The sequence below is a fragment of the Helicoverpa armigera genome, chromosome 12 (assembly GCF_030705265.1).
Source record: "Helicoverpa armigera isolate CAAS_96S chromosome 12, ASM3070526v1, whole genome shotgun sequence".
Lineage (NCBI taxonomy): Eukaryota > Metazoa > Arthropoda > Insecta > Lepidoptera > Noctuidae > Helicoverpa > Helicoverpa armigera.
The window spans coordinates 7,901,042-7,920,884 of NC_087131.1; the positions used below are offsets into that span (position 1 = coordinate 7,901,042).

General features: G+C 33.5%; 1 protein-coding gene across 1 annotated transcript; it reads left to right on the top strand.

Moving 5' to 3' along the window:
• Nucleotides 1–3,884: 3,884 nt before the first annotated feature.
• On the top strand, nucleotides 3,885–11,399 carry LOC110384026 (myrosinase 1). Its single transcript, XM_021345046.3, has 10 exons — nucleotides 3,885–4,044; nucleotides 4,732–4,859; nucleotides 5,422–5,590; nucleotides 6,919–7,189; nucleotides 7,523–7,658; nucleotides 7,939–8,036; nucleotides 8,299–8,430; nucleotides 8,680–8,853; nucleotides 9,494–9,747; nucleotides 11,177–11,399. Exons 1-10 carry the CDS (start codon nucleotides 3,992–3,994, stop codon nucleotides 11,331–11,333), a joined length of 1,572 nt encoding a protein of 523 aa, XP_021200721.3. The 5' UTR covers nucleotides 3,885–3,991; the 3' UTR covers nucleotides 11,334–11,399.
• Nucleotides 11,400–19,843: the final 8,444 nt, after the last annotated feature.

Here is a 19,843-nt window from a genome sequence, read left to right on the forward strand (position 1 = left end):
GTAGCGGAAGTAGCCAACGTCGGAAACTGCCTCGTTAAATGCTGCAGTTCAGCTGGGGATTCAATTTTCCGCCTAGACTTGTCCGGGAGCAGTACCACTATCTTGCCTTCGGATGTCCAGCACTGCTTCACCCCAAAATGCTTGCGGGCGGCAAGGAACGCATCATGTCGGGGTTTGGTCAGGAACTCCGAGAAAACCAGTCCAGAGCCCTTCAGCATGGTCTTGCTTCGCCACACTTCACTGCGTAGACTGAGGCTCTGTAATCTAATTAGTAATGGACGTGGCTTACCCGTCTCAGTGCCCAAACGATGACATGAGGCTATATCCACCGCAGAAATATTGGTCATCTTCAACTTCTCCTTAAGAACGAAGACAGCCTGAGAAACATAGTCTTCATCCTTCTTTTCCGGAAGACCATGCAGAAGGAGAACTTGCTTGCGTGAAGCCATCTCATGCCTGTCCAGACCCAACGTCAACAACTCCATCTGCAGTTTGAGGGCACTCATTGTCTTCCATACCAAGCACTTGAAGTCCGTGTAATCCCGGGACAGGCTGGCAATGGATTTATGTGAGGCTTCATTGCTGCTCACACTCTTCAGCTCCTCTTCATATGCTGCCATCCGTGACGTGAATGTGTTGGACAGTTCTTCCATACTGCTAGCAAGTTTTGTGTACAGGTCCATTGTGATGTTAGAAGTTTGTGTTAATTATATTGTTATACCTGAGAGTTTTATATCAGTGAGTGCATCTATGGATAATACCACGAATCAGTGCATATCACAGTGAAAAAAAATCAATATTTGTATTTTTAAACAAAATAAAACTTAGGAGCAATAATAAAAGTTGCGCTCTTTTCAACTACCCTCAGAAGAATTCCTTTGAATTTTGTTTTATTCTCCAACTCTCAATAATTATAAAGTTACACATGTTATATTTAATACACATTTATATGTAGGTAGGTACATAGCTATTTGCTTAAGAAAAAGATATCAATTTTAACTAGATCACTATTTTACGTTCTAACAAGAACCTCTATTATTATTATGTTATTTCAAAACATAAAGTACTTTTGAAGGTTTGGTAAACATTTCGCTACGGTTTACCTTATAAAGAGTCATATCATTTTCAATACAAAATTATTTGAACCCCTTTTTTATTCTGATTGCAGATAGGAACTTATGCACATTCAATATTATCGGAAAAAGGGACTTTCCTCCTTTTGTGCGTGAACAGGTTAACAATATGAGTATAATACAAGGGCTTGCAGAATCACGACTGCCATATTTCATTGACGAAGAAGTGAATCTTTCTATCTCCTTTGTAAGTCGGTTAAGACGCACAAAGCGATAAGAAGCGTAGTAGCTCCTCACTGTCAAGAGGTGGTCTGAAGCAACTAGATGAGGCTGAAACACGGTATACTATGATATACTATGGGTTATTTTAATATACCTAAGTTCATATTTTTATATATAAAGCCCCCTTCGTGGAAGCTCTAACATCTTAGGTGAGAACCACTGCAGAACGTATCTAATAAGTCCGTCTTCAATGGAACCGAAAGCTATCAATAGGCTTGGTTTCAACTACGCCACATAGGAGCCCCTTAAAAGACCATGAACCGCATGATTCCTATATTTGTACAACCGCCTACAGGATGCTCTCAGGTGCCCCAAGTTGGGAAGCAATGTTGAAAAAAACCTAACCTAACCTAACTTAGTTTTTACATTTGCATCGTCTTTTACTATACAATACAATAACACTATATACATAGTACTATGTATATATTATAATCCTTCCACAATGCCCCATAAACCACTTCAAGACAGTCGATCACGTTGCTATATATCTACGTAATTTATATAGGCCAGCTTACAACGGACTGCTCTAAGATCTATGAACTTAGACACCAAGGGACACAGATTGATCGTCTTCCTAGAAATAGTTTGCTAGTCTAGTATGCGTAAGTATTGGCGATAAATCTACGGTAAGGTTCATTTGGGAAAATCCTTTTTAAACTACGATAAAAAGGGGTGGTGTAAGTTTAACAGCTGTGTAAGTTATCTGTGACGTCATTAGTTGCTTTTTTTTGTTTTGAAAGCTAAGCTAATTGGGGTGTATAAAAAATGTAACAGTTAATTTTATTATTTTTACGTAGTGATATTAAACAGATATCGAGTGAAATTTTATTTTATTAATTTTGAACTTTTTGACAAACAGTTTTTCCTTTGGTTGATATTTTTATAAGGCTTTTATTTTTATTTATTTTTTTCATGATAAATTCCGATAAAATAAGTCAAAGGACGATTTGAAATATAAACTTTTAGGTTTTAATCTATTTTGGAAAATGTTTTCATTGGGATTTTCCTAGTCGATGTTGTTATGATATCATTTAATTAATGTTGTACAAAAATATCTGTTTTGGGCTCTCAGTCCTAAATAAACTATTACTGGTGAACGCCTACGAATCGGATTGATTCTTCGTGCTTGCTACCTATTTACGGACACTTATTAGAGTAAAAGAAAACGATTGATCTTACCTACTTATGTTTATATGACGGCTGCTTCTCTACCTTAGATATATAATTAGGTAGATATGGGCGATTCAATTAAATAACTTTGTTTAAGCTCAAACAAGACTTTCATAATATTAGTAAGCTATGATGTAGCTCTAACTGTTAAAAAGTTGAGATTTATAAATTTTGCGTAACCTGTTGCTTAAGAGATATTTTTTTCAAAAAAATTCTCAGCAGCTGTTATTCGGAAAACCGTTTGTAAATAAATTACCAAACTCGAACATAGTTTAACACAGCTATAAATAATAACATGAATGACATCTTTACGCGTTAAATTAAAAAAAAACAACTTAATTTAAATAAAATTATGTGACTGCTGTTAAAAAAATTTTGAAACTAGAGAGAAAATATATCCTTAGCTGGTAAGACCAGAAACGTCTTACTCTCACCTTCACCTCTCAACCTTGGCTATTTATAATGATTTTGTTCAAAGCTATCAATAAATTCGCGCATCTCATAGAATATGTATTTAGTGTAGAATAAAATGTCAATGCTATATAATTAGCAAAGTTTTTTACGAAAATTTCTTATGAATAAAACCTCGGTTTATCGAGTTGCATGTAACATTAAATATGTAATATTTAAGTGTGCATTATTTTATGCTATTTAGAGAATTTATTAATTTTGCACAGTATTCGAGGTTTCGCTTGTTAGCTTCGTTTAAAAAATCTTGCTTATAAACTTTTTTCGTGTTATTATTTACACATTGATAACTCACTACTATTGGCTAAATGAAATGACTTCAATGTTACGTTGATGATACTTAAATCCTTAAATAAACGTTGCTTAATCATGTCTTAACAAACATTTAATCACTGTTACAATTTGTTTGTTAAAACATGATTAAGCAACGTTTATAAGTAAGGCTGTTTGGATTTAAAAATGAATCCCAAATGGTTTTCTGAAATAATGTAGTAATCACACCGGTTTTATCTTATATATTATTGACTGTTGTTAATCTATTCTGAAAAACACTTTACAGCGTAATTAACTTCATATTACTTTATTTTGGACCCAAGACAATTAACAAAATGACCAAAACCGGTATAATTAAATGTGCCTATTTCAATTAACACGCGCCGTATTTTAAGTAAAGTACCTATTCACATAACCTTGAGTTAACCAGAAACACGTAAATTATTGTTATTACATTTACCAATTTGACGTACATATGACGTACAAAATATCGGATATGAAAACAGTTCCGATCAGGTAAATTTTTGCAGGAAGGGCAGTCCTGCAATCGGTCAGTTCACTTAGAGTTCGCGGTCATATTATGTTTTGATATTGCTTTCTGAATGCCAGTGTGACGACTAGTTCCTTTGCCAGGAAGGCTTATAAAGTTACCTTGCTTAAAGGCTATAATTAAGATTGTCGCATTGAGTAGGTAAAGGCACCGGAGGAGTGTTTTAGTTAGCACAATGCGGAGCTCGCGTGGAGTCGCCCTGAACAGAGCACTTTTGGTAACTCTTAGGTGAGAGATAAAAGTGATTATTATGAGTGTTTTTTTTATGTATTTGTTTATTTATTTGTGCGGTGTTTTGTGTTCGGAATGTAATTGTTTCGTGTTAAAATGTGTATTTATGTATGTTTGACTAATTGTTTAATTGCTTATTTTTGTTTGCGTGCAGTGTTATGTCATTCAGTGATGCTCGAAATATTTATTTTTTTAAATCTAACGTATTATTTTTCGTGACTGTATTCAAAATATTCAAACCGTTTGTATAACAAGTACCCACATATAATCCGGTTTCAAGTTAATCGTTAACTTTTTTCAATGATTTTATTAAACGCATATTTGTATCATGAGTTCAAACAATTAGTTATCTGCGTGGGTTTTGTGCTATAACCAGTTTCTAGGTAATAGTTATTAAATGTGATGCATAATGATAATAAAACAATTTATTACCAAGTTTATTGCTCGTATAACATAGTCATTTGTTTTCTGAACAAGACACATTAGTCGTTTAACTATTAAATAAACAATATAATAATAGGTTCTCCTTCGCCTCAACTGACGCATATGACAGCAAAAACATATAGGAAGTGGTGAAGGGTGGGCGTTTTGGGGACTGTCGTTTGTTTTTTGACGTTCAAAAAGTACTGTTTTGTATCCAAGTTTGAATAACTTTTGATTCTGTTATTGTATTTTCTGGTTTAGCTTGCTTCGATTAGCAAGAGGGAGGCCAGAAGTGGACTCTAGGGCGAGCAATTACACTTTCCCAGAGGATTTCATATTCGGGGTGTCGACGGCCGCGTTTCAAATTGAAGGGGGATGGAATGAAGGAGGTAAGTGCGTTTTCATTCCTGAATGTTTTAATCGTTCACTACGTCATAGGGTACTTCAACCTTCATGGTGTTGCTATGTCCGGACTTTTTTTTCGTGTATTTTTAAAATTGGAATCGTTTTTTTTTCAAATGTCTTTTATTTTATTTAAATTAAAATTACATTAATATAATATTACAAGCTCTAACTAAAGCTAACTAACTCAGTGTTGATCGGTGCAACTGCAGTAAAATATCCTGTTCTGATAGTTTATCGATCTAACGAATAGCAATATGATAAATGGTATTATTATGATAATAAAAACATTATACACGGTCTAATACTAACTTAATACATATTCATTCTTTATGCAAAGCGTGTTGTATTAAGTCTTGTGAAGTTCTGTCACAGAAAAAATACAGAAAGAAAAATATGCTAACTATAAGGAGGTCAGATAGGCAATCATTCCACATGCTGTATCCCGCTAGACTGAAAGCCAATCCGAACAAAGTTGGGATAAGGCTAGAAAACAGATAGCATTACATTAGTTACCAAAAATCATCTAATGTTAATATTTTCTTATAGGTAAAGGTGAAGGCATATGGGACACATACATCCACAAGCATCCTAATTACACGGCAGACCACTCAAATGGTGATGTAGCCGCCGACTCCTATCATCTCTGGAGGGATGACATAGAAATGATCAAAAGCATCGATATTCATTACTACAGACTGTCGATTTCATGGCCCAGGTATGCTCTATCTATACTAACATTATAAAGGGGAAAACAATATTTTCTTTATTTATAATGGATAAACTCAAAAACTACTGGACGGATTTTAACACTGCACTCTTCCCGAGTAACATATGCTATATTTTATTCCGGTACGGGAAGTAGTTCTCACGGGACGCGAGGGAAACTGCGAGGAAAAGGCCTAGTTTAATTATAAACAATTTAAAAATGCTAAATGGATCAAGTTCGCCAATTGTCGTGAAGGAAAAGTTTGTTCGTTTTTTGCCATAATCGATGAACAAATCCGTTTTATATTCCAATTTATTTATTTATTTAAGGACAACCAACAAAGCATACACCAGAAAAGAACATGTTATAACACTTACATAATTACATTTTGTAGTGTAGCCTTAATTAAAGGCTGCCACGGCATGCAATTTATTTAGGTGTTAATATTGGAATAACTAGCCATTTCTCATATAATTAGGAACATCACATACATAGGTCATTATCAGTATACAGTCTACGCTAATTTCATTCGAATCGGTTTAACACATAACTTACAAGCAAGCAGACAGAATCACTTTCATTTTCCTAATGTAATGTAAGAATGTAGAACACTCTAAAAATTGGGGTCGATCACAAACACATAAATATGCATCCAAAACTAGTTTGTTTATTATTTATATTTTGGTATTTATAATGAGGAAGAACCTGTTTTACGACTTTTTTAATTAATGGTATCTTTGCTTATATAATCGGAATCTACGTCAATCTTTCTTCTTATTTATTTTTAATAATATAAAATGATATTTTCTTTTTATATGTGGAATCATCGTATCTCTCATCAAAACTGACACTTATTAAAAATCAAGGTCATTTGTTTTGAAGGTTCAAAATGTTGTTTTGGTTATTCAAGAAATTTGCATTTAAATAGTTAATTTTTAGACGCGGGATGACGCTGGCAATTTTGCACTTTGATCCTATTTCGATATAATTGGCAATTAACTAGTTTGCCCATATGCAGCCTTGCTGGCTTTGATATTTTTCAATTAAAAATTAAAATCTTAGAATCGATGCGTTGAAGATTAATGTGAGTTAAATTACATATTAATAACTCATCACCTTTATAATTCGAACATTACAGTTAGTATAAACTAGAGGGTAATGTCAGGCTTCTAGGGTCAACCAAAGAACAGGTTTCGAAGTTCGAATTAATTTAATTTTTTTATTCAATCTAATTGTGGTATCTAAATGTGTGGTAATTATCTAGATTGTGCATCATATGTACAGTCAATCAAATAAGGACTATTACACAGTTACTCAGAAATCAATTTCGTTCACAGGTTGCTCCCAAACGGTACGGACAACAACATAAGTCAGGACGGCGCATCGTACTACCGTACATTGTTTGAAGAGCTACTAAAAGTCAACATCACTCCCGTAGTTACGTTGTACCACTGGGACATGCCCACACCTCTAATGGACCTCGGTGGTTGGACCAATCCCAAAATCATTGACTATTTCGAGGACTATGCGAGGGTCGTATTCAATCTGTACGGGGACTTGATTCAAATGTGGACAACGATAAACGAGCCTCATCAACAGTGTTATAACGTAAGTTCATATTTTATTGATAATGATAAAGAACAATAATTTATTCAATATAGATTTAGCTAAAGCTTGATATTCAAAGGTCGACTTGCAATCAAAAGATATTTTTAAAAGTCAGTAATTTGATTACGGTAATTACTATGATTTGGCAGATTAATTAAACCTTCCCACTTATTAGAGGTAAAACTAAAGTAGGTAATTCGTGACTATCAGTTCCCATAACACTTAATGGATTGGTAATCACGTTATTAATGATGCAGTTCAAAATCCATCACAAGGTAAAAGGCTTTGGGCACGTCTTGCATCATTTCCTCGATATTATCTCTTTGCCTCCAGGGTTACGGCCGTGATTACTTCGTACCAGCGTTGATGTCGCATGGAGTTGGCGAGTACCTATGTACCCACTACACCTTACTTGCACACGCCCGAGTCTACCGCTTATACGAAAGGGAATTCAAACCTTATCAAAAAGGTACAATCTTCAATTTAACTTGACAATTACTTTCTGTATCATTGTTGCAGTAATCCGATTTTGTTATCTAATGTTCTACATTTACAACGTCTTTATCCTTTATTGCTTGCATTATCTCATCTGTGTAATAAATTGCGTTAATTATTAATTGCATAACATTGTTTTCGTAATTAAGTGTCAGAGTATTAATTGTTATCATAACTTTCACTAAGCACCTTGAGCTCTTTGTGTTATCAGAAAAATAATGGTGGCATGATATTTGACTGCTTTTGTTTTGCAGGAAAGGTGTCGATAACTCTTGATGCGTTTTGGGCTGATCCTAAAGACCCGAAAAATCCTAATGATGTACAAGCTGCGAAGGATTATCTTCAAATGCATGTTAGTTTCGTGTTTTCATTTCACCAATACAATATTATAATTATACTGTTACATTTCTTTGCGAAAGAACTATATCAGCCGACTATGAGTTACTTGACTATCTAAAGATTAACTATTCGTCTTCTTTTAAGAATTGAATGTCATAACATAAGTACACGAGTGGATCTCTAAACATCTTGCGCCTGTTAAAATCAAAAATATATTTTTGATGAAGAAGAATTGATTTTAGTTTCTAAAATAATGTTGGTAATTTTATTTTCAGCTGGACATTTATGCCCATCCAATCTATTCGGATGTTGGCGACTATCCTAGTTTCGTTCGTGAAAGGGTTAACAATATGAGTCGACAACAAGGTTACTCGCGGTCACGTCTGCCATATTTCTCAGATGAAGAGGTTTGTATATTTTATTAATCATACAGATTATGACTGAATGTCAGACAGAGTAAAGATAATTATGCTTTCTGTCTGATAAATATTTTGATAAGGCAGTCTAGTATCAGTATGTCGGAGAATACAAGATGATACCTAAACTTCAAATCTGTTTGATCAAATCGGATCATGGGTCGAACTTGTCAAATTCTGCATTAGCAATTTAAACTAACTAGAGGATCTATATAATCAATAATTTTAATATGATTTCAGATCAAAATGCTTCAAGGAAGTGCTGATTTCTACGCTCTGAACCACTACACAACATTTTTGATGAGTCATTCTTCAATGGAACCTGGATGGATGGTGCCGTCTTTGGATCACGACACTGGTGTCAAAATGGAACAGAATGAATCCTGGCCTAGGCCTGGTGCTGACTGGCTATCAGTAAGTTGTATTTAAATCTGGCTAGAAAATAGAATTATTAACTTTTATTTTGAAACACAAAATATCTGTTCTACTTTTGATTATTATAGCAAGAATAATTATTGTTGCCTTGCTCAAAGGGATAAACAAACGATATTGTATTTACTAAATAATTATTTCGCTAGCTGGTTTATTCTGTATCTCTAAAGTTTCAATAAATGTAAAATGGTTCAACAGAATTGCTACTCATTCTATAAAAATATACAATACCCTTTTATTTTTATCAACTGTGATACAAATTATTCACAGAAGTACATAGTAACAGAATACAGTTTTATTCAATAACGCGAGATATGAGTAATTCCAACGTATTAAATCGATGTTGTTGTGATCGAGACAAATACTCGTTATTTTTATTGTTTCGTCAACTATGTTTTACTTTGCTTTATAACTTCCCGATCATTTTATGAATCTTATCACGATTATTGCTTTGGATACAACACTTAGTTCTTGAACTGCAACTATGATTGCCTCTAAAGATAATAAAATAATGACTATTTGAAATACGTCACAATAAAGTATTTAATTGTTGCCGATAACCTTAATGATGTTTTAATTAATGTATTTATTCCCATGAAATAAAATTACTATTTTCTGACAGGTAAACCCACCCGGCTTCAGAAAACTCCTGAACTATTTAAATGACAACTATCGTATGGTAAGGGAGGATATCCCAATCATAATTACAGAAAACGGAGTGTGTGACTGGGGCCAAACAGAAGATTATGAAAGAGTATCTTATTATAATGAGTATTTATACCAAGTTCTGTTAGCAATGTATGAAGATGGATGCAATGTTAAGGGTTACTTCAGTTGGACATTAATGGACGACTTTGAATGGCCCGATGGTTATACGTAAGTATTCATATTACTATTTATTGAATAATCATTCCCGCTTTGTACCTATATACCTATGTCCCGCTACTCGCGTGGACCATGGAAGTGTCTGTAACGAGCTTGCCAGGCTGTGCTAGTTATACTAAAAGTTTGAAAATCGCACTGAATTTTAGAACTGCACCTATTTTTGCTGGAATCTAAAATTGATGCACTAGCTTCCCGGACATATGTTTTCGTAGAATGGACAAACACTCATTCTTCATACAAAAATATAAATAACCCAACTTCATTACTTATTCAATGCATACCAATAAAATGGGTTCAACATTGTTATGCATTAAAAGAATAGACTTAGCTAAATAGAACTTTATTCATATCCTTGACATACTGTTTAAGTAAAAGTAACGGTCAAATTCGCTTTTTCTATTAGTTTTGCTGTCACTTTAGCCTTGAAAAACCCAATTTGACCGTTATTTTTACTTTAGACATTACTTTGACTTTTATGTTTGATGAAGAAACTGGCCGTGAGAGTACTTTTGTTAAGGTACAATAGGGCACCCTACGTGTGGTGTATAGTAGAGGCCTATGCCAACGCTATGTATTAGAAGGTCCACTCTAGTTATTTGGATAAGGCCGTAATGTACCTCAACTTGTGTGATCTGTTGAAAAATTAGGAACACCTGGGCCTGCGGGATTGTTTGAAAGAGTTACCGCAGCCCTGGTACATAAAGGGTTCTAGAAGGAACATAGTGGGTTTTTATCCGTAAGAGTCTGACACTCCCTCACGCTGCAGCCACAGCGGGAACTTCATTTGATGCTTTCCCAACAAAAAACCAAAGATTCTTGCTACTGACAAAGCCTTATTCTACTTGGGAAGTAAACGTTTGCAGCACTGCTCTTTATTCACGACCACGCATTGCGTTGCATTTGTCTGTTACATTTCAATAAACTGGTTTACAAGGTTTAATATTGGTAAATACTATCCTTGCATAGTTCCAGTGCAATGCCCTAAACTTTCATAGTTACCTTACAAGACCTGTTCCCGAAAATATATTCATCAGGCTTTGATTAAAAACTTCTTTAATACTTTCCAACCAGGCTGTTTACTTAACATTCAAGGTACGGAAAACCTTATAAAAATGTTTTTATGTCCTGTTCTTGACGTCAATATAAACGTAATATTGTGCGTAAGTTGTATAATCACTGCCAATAAACTGTTTCGCCAAGGATGTATTTTCTACGGCTACAACATTTATTTTTTTTCAATTTCAATAATATTGTGACGATCTGGACGCCTATAACCCTGACTGGTGGGAGCACTCTAAGGATCGAGAGGTGTGGAGACGAGATAGGGAGACTTTTGCCCAGCAGCGGGACAATAAAGGCTAAGAAAATAAAAATTTGTGTAAGTCCACTTTTAATAAGATTTCCTTTTATTTATTTTCAGTACCAAATTCGGCCTCTTCAAAGTAGATTTCGACAGCCCAAATAAGACGAGGACACCAAAGTTATCGGCGCATAGTTTTAGCCACATAGCGCGCACGCGCCGAATCGACTTCGACTATATCAAGCCGCCCTCGAACTTAAATAAACTATTCGAATAAATCAATTTGTTAAATTAATAAATATAGGTAGTTATACTTTAATTTATGCAATAAATTTAAGCCGCATTAACTTGTTTTATTTATAAATGAAAAGCAGTTGGGTGTTTTAATCTATGCATAATTGAATATTGATAGTTAATAACTAAACCTTGAATTGTTTAATAGGTTATAATCTCAATGTAAAAGTTTAAATATATGCACTCTGATTACGCACAAATTATTTGTATTGCGTAAATTACCTTATAGAATTTAAATAAAAACATTCTTAGCTTATAATAATATCGTTGCATGAACTACGGTATAAAAACTGTTCAGTATTGGTTCCGGCAGCTGATGCAACCATCGACGAATATTGCAAACAAACGGCTGATCCTTAAGGCGAGGAATTGGTCAACAATAATTCCACAACCGGCACGCGCATAAAAGGCGCCAAAAGGGGTCGGAGCGTCTGAGCGGGGCGAGGATAACAATACGCGCGCTAGCTTATAAGTAAAAGTCGTAAACGACAAAATGATTTTGTAATTTTATTATTTAGAAATGATAATTTGATAAAAATTCCTTACAATTTTAAAGAGTATGTATATACTCAACTACTAAAAAAGTTAAGAGGCTTAAATCGGTCCCGTTTGCCCATAATATGTGAATCTCTTTTTAAAAAGAGGTATGTTTGATATATTTTTCTCTGTTATGAAAGTTACCTAATCATGTTTCTACGTCTAACAAAATAAGGTTTATATCATGAACTTTCAGGTAACCAAGTTGTATTTTGATCCGGTTTGTATTTACTGAGAAAAATTGAGATCCTTGGCGCCAAAAATTCCAATTCGTCCTCTTAAGATAATAATAATAGGAGAAAAAACACAATCTCAGACACCTTTATTTTTTGAATTCACATAGATAATTATGATACTGTTCTTTTATGACTTCGTTTACATAACATGGGTTAATTGGTAGTAGCTATTCATTTTTTTTTGCCACTAGCAATTTCATTTTTTTTGTTAACCTTTGTGCGTCATTGTACACCCAACTGTACACAGCTGAAATTAAAATAGAGGGCAAAAATTCCTTTGAATTTAATCAACAGACCAAAATTGATCAGTTTGTGTACCCACTGAAAGTGCACGTAAATGTAAATATTTGGAAATAAAAAATATTTTATTTTTAAGCATACAAAAATTTTCCCAGTTATAAAAATGAGATGAGTAACTTTACTCATGGCTTTTTTATCTACAGCTTCAGCTTCTTTATTATTTATATAAAAATGCATAATGCATAATTACATATTAATCTTGCACTAAGAATTATATCAAAGAAGATTTGACCTTATATAACGTGAATAAAAAATCTGAATAATACAGTCAGCAGGAAAGGTTTTTGCAATAATTTGTTTTAAAGATTGACTGGGCAGAACAGTAGTGTGTTATATCACATAAAATCTATTGCATCATCATTATAAAAATATCAATATTAAAACCGTTCTCATTTCTTACACGGCTTTACATTCAGTTTATTCGAAAGATGCTGTATTTCCTTTGGGATTCGTTTTATAACCGTCGTCAGCTTAATACTACTTCTTGTATAAACAAATATTAATCATACTCTACACCAGAGCTGTTTAGCCATAAAGATAATTTATGATACTCGTGCCAATACAAAGTACGTTGATATGCAATAATTTCAGTTATTTACTAAATAATAAAGAGGTAATAGTATGTCTTTGCAAAGCTATTTGATAGTTTTTGGAAGATTATTTTGTTGCAATTTGAATACCGGTTATGTATCGTAATGTAAGTAGAATATAAAAAATGTGCATTGGTGAGTCGATAACCTTGCTAATAAAACTACATCTTGTAATGCATGAAGATTGAGGAACTCGAAAGGTTTGAAAACCGGTTGTATGTTATTTGATTTTTATCTTTCCAAAATATGCATTTTTAAAAGGTATTAGAGTTTTCATTTAAGATGGAGGAGCAAGAATTATTATGTTTTACTTTTGGAAACAACGGCAGCTCCCTTTTCGTACTACTTATTGATATCAATTGTATTTCACCGTTACTGTCACTTTTTACAGTCATACTTGTGCCAGACTTTTTCGAAAAACCAGTCTTGCCAAGCGGTTTCAGTAATGGTAGATAATTAATCAAAAATTACGTTATTGATTCAAATTAATCAGCAAAATTCTAAAAAAAACTGTAATGTCAAAATAAAAACTAAATAAAAAATCCATGAATATTTATTTTGTGTGACAATATAACAGATTCGTGGAATTTAGACAGTTAGGTACAATTCCAGAGAATCGCGGAATAAAATACACAGTTGAAATAAATCTAAAGCTAGGCAAGTGTTTTATTTTTGAAATATTGGCAATTCTATAGAAATTGATAAAATCATCCTCATCATCCTCCGAGCCTTTTCCCAATCACGTTGGGGTCGGCTTCCAGTCTAACCGGATTCAGCTGAGTACCAGTGCTTTACAAGAAGCGACTGCCTATCTGACCTCCTCAACCCAGTTACCCGGGCAACCCGATACCCCTTGGTTAGACTGGTGTCAGACTTACTGGCTTCTGACTACCCGTAACGACTGCCAAGGATGTTCAATGACAGACGGGACCTACTGTTTAACGTGCCATCCGAAACACAGTCAATGGTGTCTAAGATATACTTAGAAAGTACATACAAACTTAGAAAAGTTGCATTGGTACTCGCCTGACCTGGGATCGAACCTGCGCCCTCATACTTGAGAGGTTGGTCCTTTACCCACTAGGCCACCACGACTCAGAAAAAAATTCATAAAAAAAAGATTAATTTCTTTAATTAAAGATTCAAGTCAATATAGATTTTATATCTTAACAATACTTGGCTCACAAAATATACTATTAAAGTACTTAATATCTGAAAGGGGTTTCGTCATGTCTAGTCGGCCTTACAGACAAGATATAGAACAGAATTGTTTTAGTATTCGTAATTCTTACTTTGTGGGCGTAACCTTATTCAGTAGATTTATGTACTTCTAAGTAATAACAAATTCTTTTGTTTAATGCGTGTTTATGGTGGATTCAAAAATTATTTATTTTAATATATACTATATATATTACGAATTTATTTTTCTTCATCACTAGATTGAATTGTGTGAGGTCAATTAATTATTTATATGGAAATGGTCACATAAAGCCATAACACGAAAATATTGAATATTTTTGACATGATAGATACAAACATGATGAAATGATGAACAAAATATATTTTTTACTTGAATTTAACTTCAATTCTAAAAACCATTTCATTTAGACTCCAAAGTCCTTTCCAGTGAAAACGTAACGCTTTTGGGTATTCGTGCCATAGTTAGCCATTGAGTTCAACAAGCGCAGTTTTATATGAAAGCGATGCAGAATTCGTGAAACTATTCATCCGAGCCGGGAGTTTTAACCTGAGCCCTTTATTAGCTACGTCATTAGAACCTAAATTCTTTGCTTTTCGTTTAGAAAAAAAGAAAGTAAAGTACCTTCATAGGTTGAGTCATTGAGTGGTATATAATTGTAAGAATTTTCAGCGAAATATTCTGTCATTCCATCACTATCTCCCGAGCCTTTTTCCAACTATGTTGTGGACGGTTCCAGTCTGACCGGATACAACTGAGTACCAGTGTTTTACAAAGAGCGACTGGCCATCTGACCTCATCAAGCCAGTGACCCGGGCAACCCTTGGTAAGACTATCATTCCATGGTATAGTAAATGATCCCAACTGTATTTAGTTTTAAACAGCTTCGATAGAACTCATAATTGTTCAGTGGTTACAAAGCGAACAGCTTAACACGGCTTGTGGGGACATTAATAGAAAACTGTTTATTCAACCAAACACGGTCGGTCGGTGCTTATATACGATCGTTATACTACTAATTGCTTCACTGTTTAGTCGGTTAATAGACTTGCAACAAGTTCGCGGCTATTGTTAGCTCATTATCGCTTCTAAATGGCTCTGCGGTGTTCTTGCAAGCCTTTATCCTGGTGTTTAATAAGTCGGACTTGAGTTTTCCTTTTGTTACAAAGCAACTGTTTGCAGAGAAGGTAATTAAAAAAAGGTTGTTAATTTACAATAGAAGAAAATTACCAAGATTTAATTTGATTGTAAATAAAATAATACCTCAATTAGTTTTGCAGGGAGGACGAAAATGTTTTTTGAAGAATGATCATTCTATGTCTAAAGTTACTCTTAATGTATCACGGCAGTTACGACTTTAACCCTACCACTGCTGCATTGTCCTAAATATGAGAAAACCTTGTTCTAGCTACTGTATAAAATGGAGTTGTTTAACTGCGTATACAACAACCAGCATAACCACAAACTTCTCAAACAAAACAGCTTAACAGAAACAAAAATATAACAAGCCACACAATAGACCATATTCTGACGTTGCGAAACTCGGAAACAAAGCTACAAAGTTAAACTTCCCAAGCCGAAGATATTGTTGTCCCGGTATAAACACAAAACTACTAAAGTTAGTTTTAGTTAGGTCAGCTATTTCTAAAGTTCACATTTTCTATTCTCTCAACCAGACAAGGATCGCTTGGCGAATTGAAATAGACCGCAGCGTTCTGAATTGAGAATCGGGGTCCATATTAAAGTACCTATTGGGGCGTTTGTGTTGCGACACCAATATTTTTGAGATCACGACCCAGTTTTGCGAAGTATTTTGATATTGGCTATATTGAGGTAAAGATAGTCAAGCCGAGTCGGGTGTGCTCGTTGAAAATGTCAAACTCGCAGCCCGGTATGTTATAGGACAGAGCGGTCCACTTTAAAAAAAAAATACACTTTATTAATTTAAATATCGATTCCATTTTTCTAACATGTGCTATCGTGCAAACTCATTTACCTTAGAGGAGTTAGGTAATCGATAAAGTATCAATGAAACGTTGTCATAACTACCTGGTAATTGTAGTATCACAGTTTAAATATACAATGTGCTATAAATATTGTTAAATTATACGTAACTGTGCACTACAATTCTAGTTACCATAACAATCATAGAACAATTATTGCAACATTGTAGTTTGTGATAATTACTGGCTGCTCAAACATAATTTATCGAACATTTATTAAAATCTTTAGATATATTTAGATGTTCTCATAATATATTCTGATATGTTGATAATATGACGTGCATAGACAATTTATTGCAAAATTTTCGTCATTTCTTCAATATTATAAATAATAGTTTACATTATTTACAATAAATAAACAGTAAATTAACTTTTAGTGGAAATAAGATTTACTTATTTTTATGTTCTTTTTTAATTTTATTTGTCGCCAACTATTTAGGTACAAAACTCGGGGAGAAACCTAGACCCTTATTCAAGGAAATTCACGACTGCTGTACCTATAAAAAGATAAATTAATGTATCACCATATCACAGAAACAATTAGCTAGTAATTTTGTGGTCACGGAAATCCCTATTAAGACTGTGACCTACGGGGAATATACATCAATTCATTTGTGAACTTATTTTGCCAGATAAAATCTGACCGTATATTTCTAAAATGTTATGTAAAACTTAGTCAATCATATATTTGACACTCACGAATTTTGTGTAGTATTTTTTATAAAGATGTTCAAATGTTTATATCAGAATTTTTATGTAAATGGTACCTAATAGCTTCTAAAATGATTATGGTACCTACTTACACCATCAAACTAGTCTTGCATAAAATGGTAAAGTTGAGAGTACCAAATAGGTAGGTATTATTAATAATTTTATACTGAGAAATTATTATTGAGACGCATATCAAAATATGATATTTTTCAAAGTTGCATTCGAGAATACTGCTACATAGTAGTTATAAATTTTCGAAACTTTTGTTGACAAGAATTGGATAGTGTTACTTTTTTTCTTAAGGCCAAATACAAGAGAATATTTTTTATCATCTATTAAAGTTTATAAGAGACTGGAACGCAACTTATAACACCGTTTTGTACTCCGCCCTGCATCTTATTTCCATCAGCATAACCTAATTAGGTTGGGGTCGGATTCCAGACTAACTAGTTGCGGCTTAGTTAGAATATTTTATATCGAACGCTTGCTATCTGGGTACACAATCTCTCCGACTACTGTTGTATCCGTGTGTAGGATTTGATCCTGCTTATTATTATAAATAAGATAGTTACAAAAAGTGTTAAACTCTTTATGATAAACAATTAGTTTGGCCAAATTAGGCGCATATTTTTTTTTTTACTCTTTACCTATTGAACGGGGCGTAGGGATTGTTCGGAAGAGTTACCACTTCCGACTATCCAAAAATATTTACGGTGAGGATTATAAGCATTAATCAAGTTAATTATCATATTACAAAACTACAACTTACTAACCTAATTTCAAATCCATTTAAAAACCAAAGAAATGTTTGACCGTGGAAAAACGCTTGACCTTGTGGAAAATTGACTCGAGTTAAGATTTTTAGCTCCGAGGCCATAATATATTTGCCACGTGCTATGACGCAAATACCTTCAATAACATAGCTGATCGACAAAATTCTTGAATAACTTAAAAATTGAGCCAGTTTTCTTTGTACTTGTATCTTCAAATCATTTAAATAGGTAAATATTTAGTACCCAATTTATCACAAACATGTCCTGGTCTCTAGGGCCTTAGTAAAATTTAAATTATTTGTAAAAGTATAACATAAATAGGTCAAAGAAAACAACCATACATAAATAAAAGTGTTTATTTAATTAAAAAATATTCGCCGAATGATTACTTGTTTAACAACGATAGGCTTTCAATTAAAATAATGGATAACATTTCATTTAGATACGATCACAAATTACATGGAATCGAAATTTATGTTTATCCGTTGTTGTAGCTTTTTCAGCGAATTCAAAGCAAATAGGCCGCATAATATATCAATACATTAAAATTCAGGCAACTGAATTGGCAAATATTAGTCTTTAATGATCAATTATGATGATTGAAATGCAAACCATCCTAAAATATCAACAATATTGTTTCTTAGTATTTTGAAAACAAGCTCCAATTTATATATTTTTTACCTAATTAAGTAACATAAAATAAATAAAAAAGAAGATACAGTAAAAAGTTTTAACACTTAAAGATTAAAACATTAACATTAAGAGATTGAAACCCTTAAAGTTCCAAAATTTTTCATTCAATTAACCACTCAACGCTTCTTAAATTCATCTTGATAACCACTTTACCCTTTTAATGAAAACTTAATCACTGACCGAGAAAATTATTTTAGGCAAAGGAACCTCCCTTTGTGATTTCTACTTTACAATAATAATTAATTTTTGAATCTGTATGCGCACGTAAAGAAAGACTTTTGAATTGATTTTAAAGTACCTATACCTAATTATTTGCATACAAGGACCACAAATATGATCATTTAAATAAATGGAGGAGGATTAAAAAAAATACTTTGAGTTCTATAGAATCAATATTCAATGTCTAATAATAGAATAGAGCGTCAGACATCCACGTAGTCACAGTTTGAGAAGAAAAATACATTTTAATCCCATTAGACGGAAATTATAAACATTCTTCTCCAATTTCAATATTAAATCGACTAAAATGTCTCCTAAATCTTCTTTTCTCAAGAAAACTTATCTAAGCGCTTTTCTTACTCATCTGGAGCAAAAACTTCTCACGCAACTTGTGAACGTCAAGGGAGTAGGGTCTATAGTCTATAGCTACATATCCATTTGCCATTAACTCAAACGGAATCGGACTTTCTTGGGATTTAGTTTCACCGCCCTGTCAATGGTCCGGAACGGTCCGTTGTCGGACAAAATTTGCTTAATGCTCTCCAATTCGGGTTACTTTGATAGGCCTTTTGTTTATGTATATTAGTTGGTGTAAATGCATAACTTTGACTATAACTCAAACTTTCCTTCTTTCGACGTTTTTGTTCTATGTCTTGTGGTGGCAAAGTTAAAGGTACATAGATTGCTATCCTATTTTTAGTTGCTTTCAATAAAACGTGCGAAGCTTTGAAACGTTTCTTCTAAGCGTAGGAATGTCCTTCTTGCCTTTATCTCATTTTGCTCCAGTCTTGACCTGATTTAAATAGCCTACCTATGACCCTTTACAAATACATATGAGTTACGAAATGAGTCCACCTAATATATAAATTAATTAACAATATTAACTCAGATTACATAAAGAACAATTTACATGAAGTCTTCTATTGCAATAAATATTCAGTGATTCCTAAACAAAATTCCAGCGTACCTAAATGAACAGTTCTTACAAGTCTGGCTCCTAAGCTTTAAACTGTTTGCGTTTCATAGTGAGAAATGTTTTTCTTCTCATTTCCCTCTTAATTAGTGGGTATTAGTGGTCGAGTGCGCTAATTAAACCGAGCGTGTAATGGTCACAATTAAAACGAAGCTTCTGCGGAGGACCCTAAGTCGTTTATTATCGAAAGGGTGAAACTTTGTGGCCGGGTCAGTGTTATATTGTGTGTTTTGCGAAACATAATTTATTTTTAAAAATAA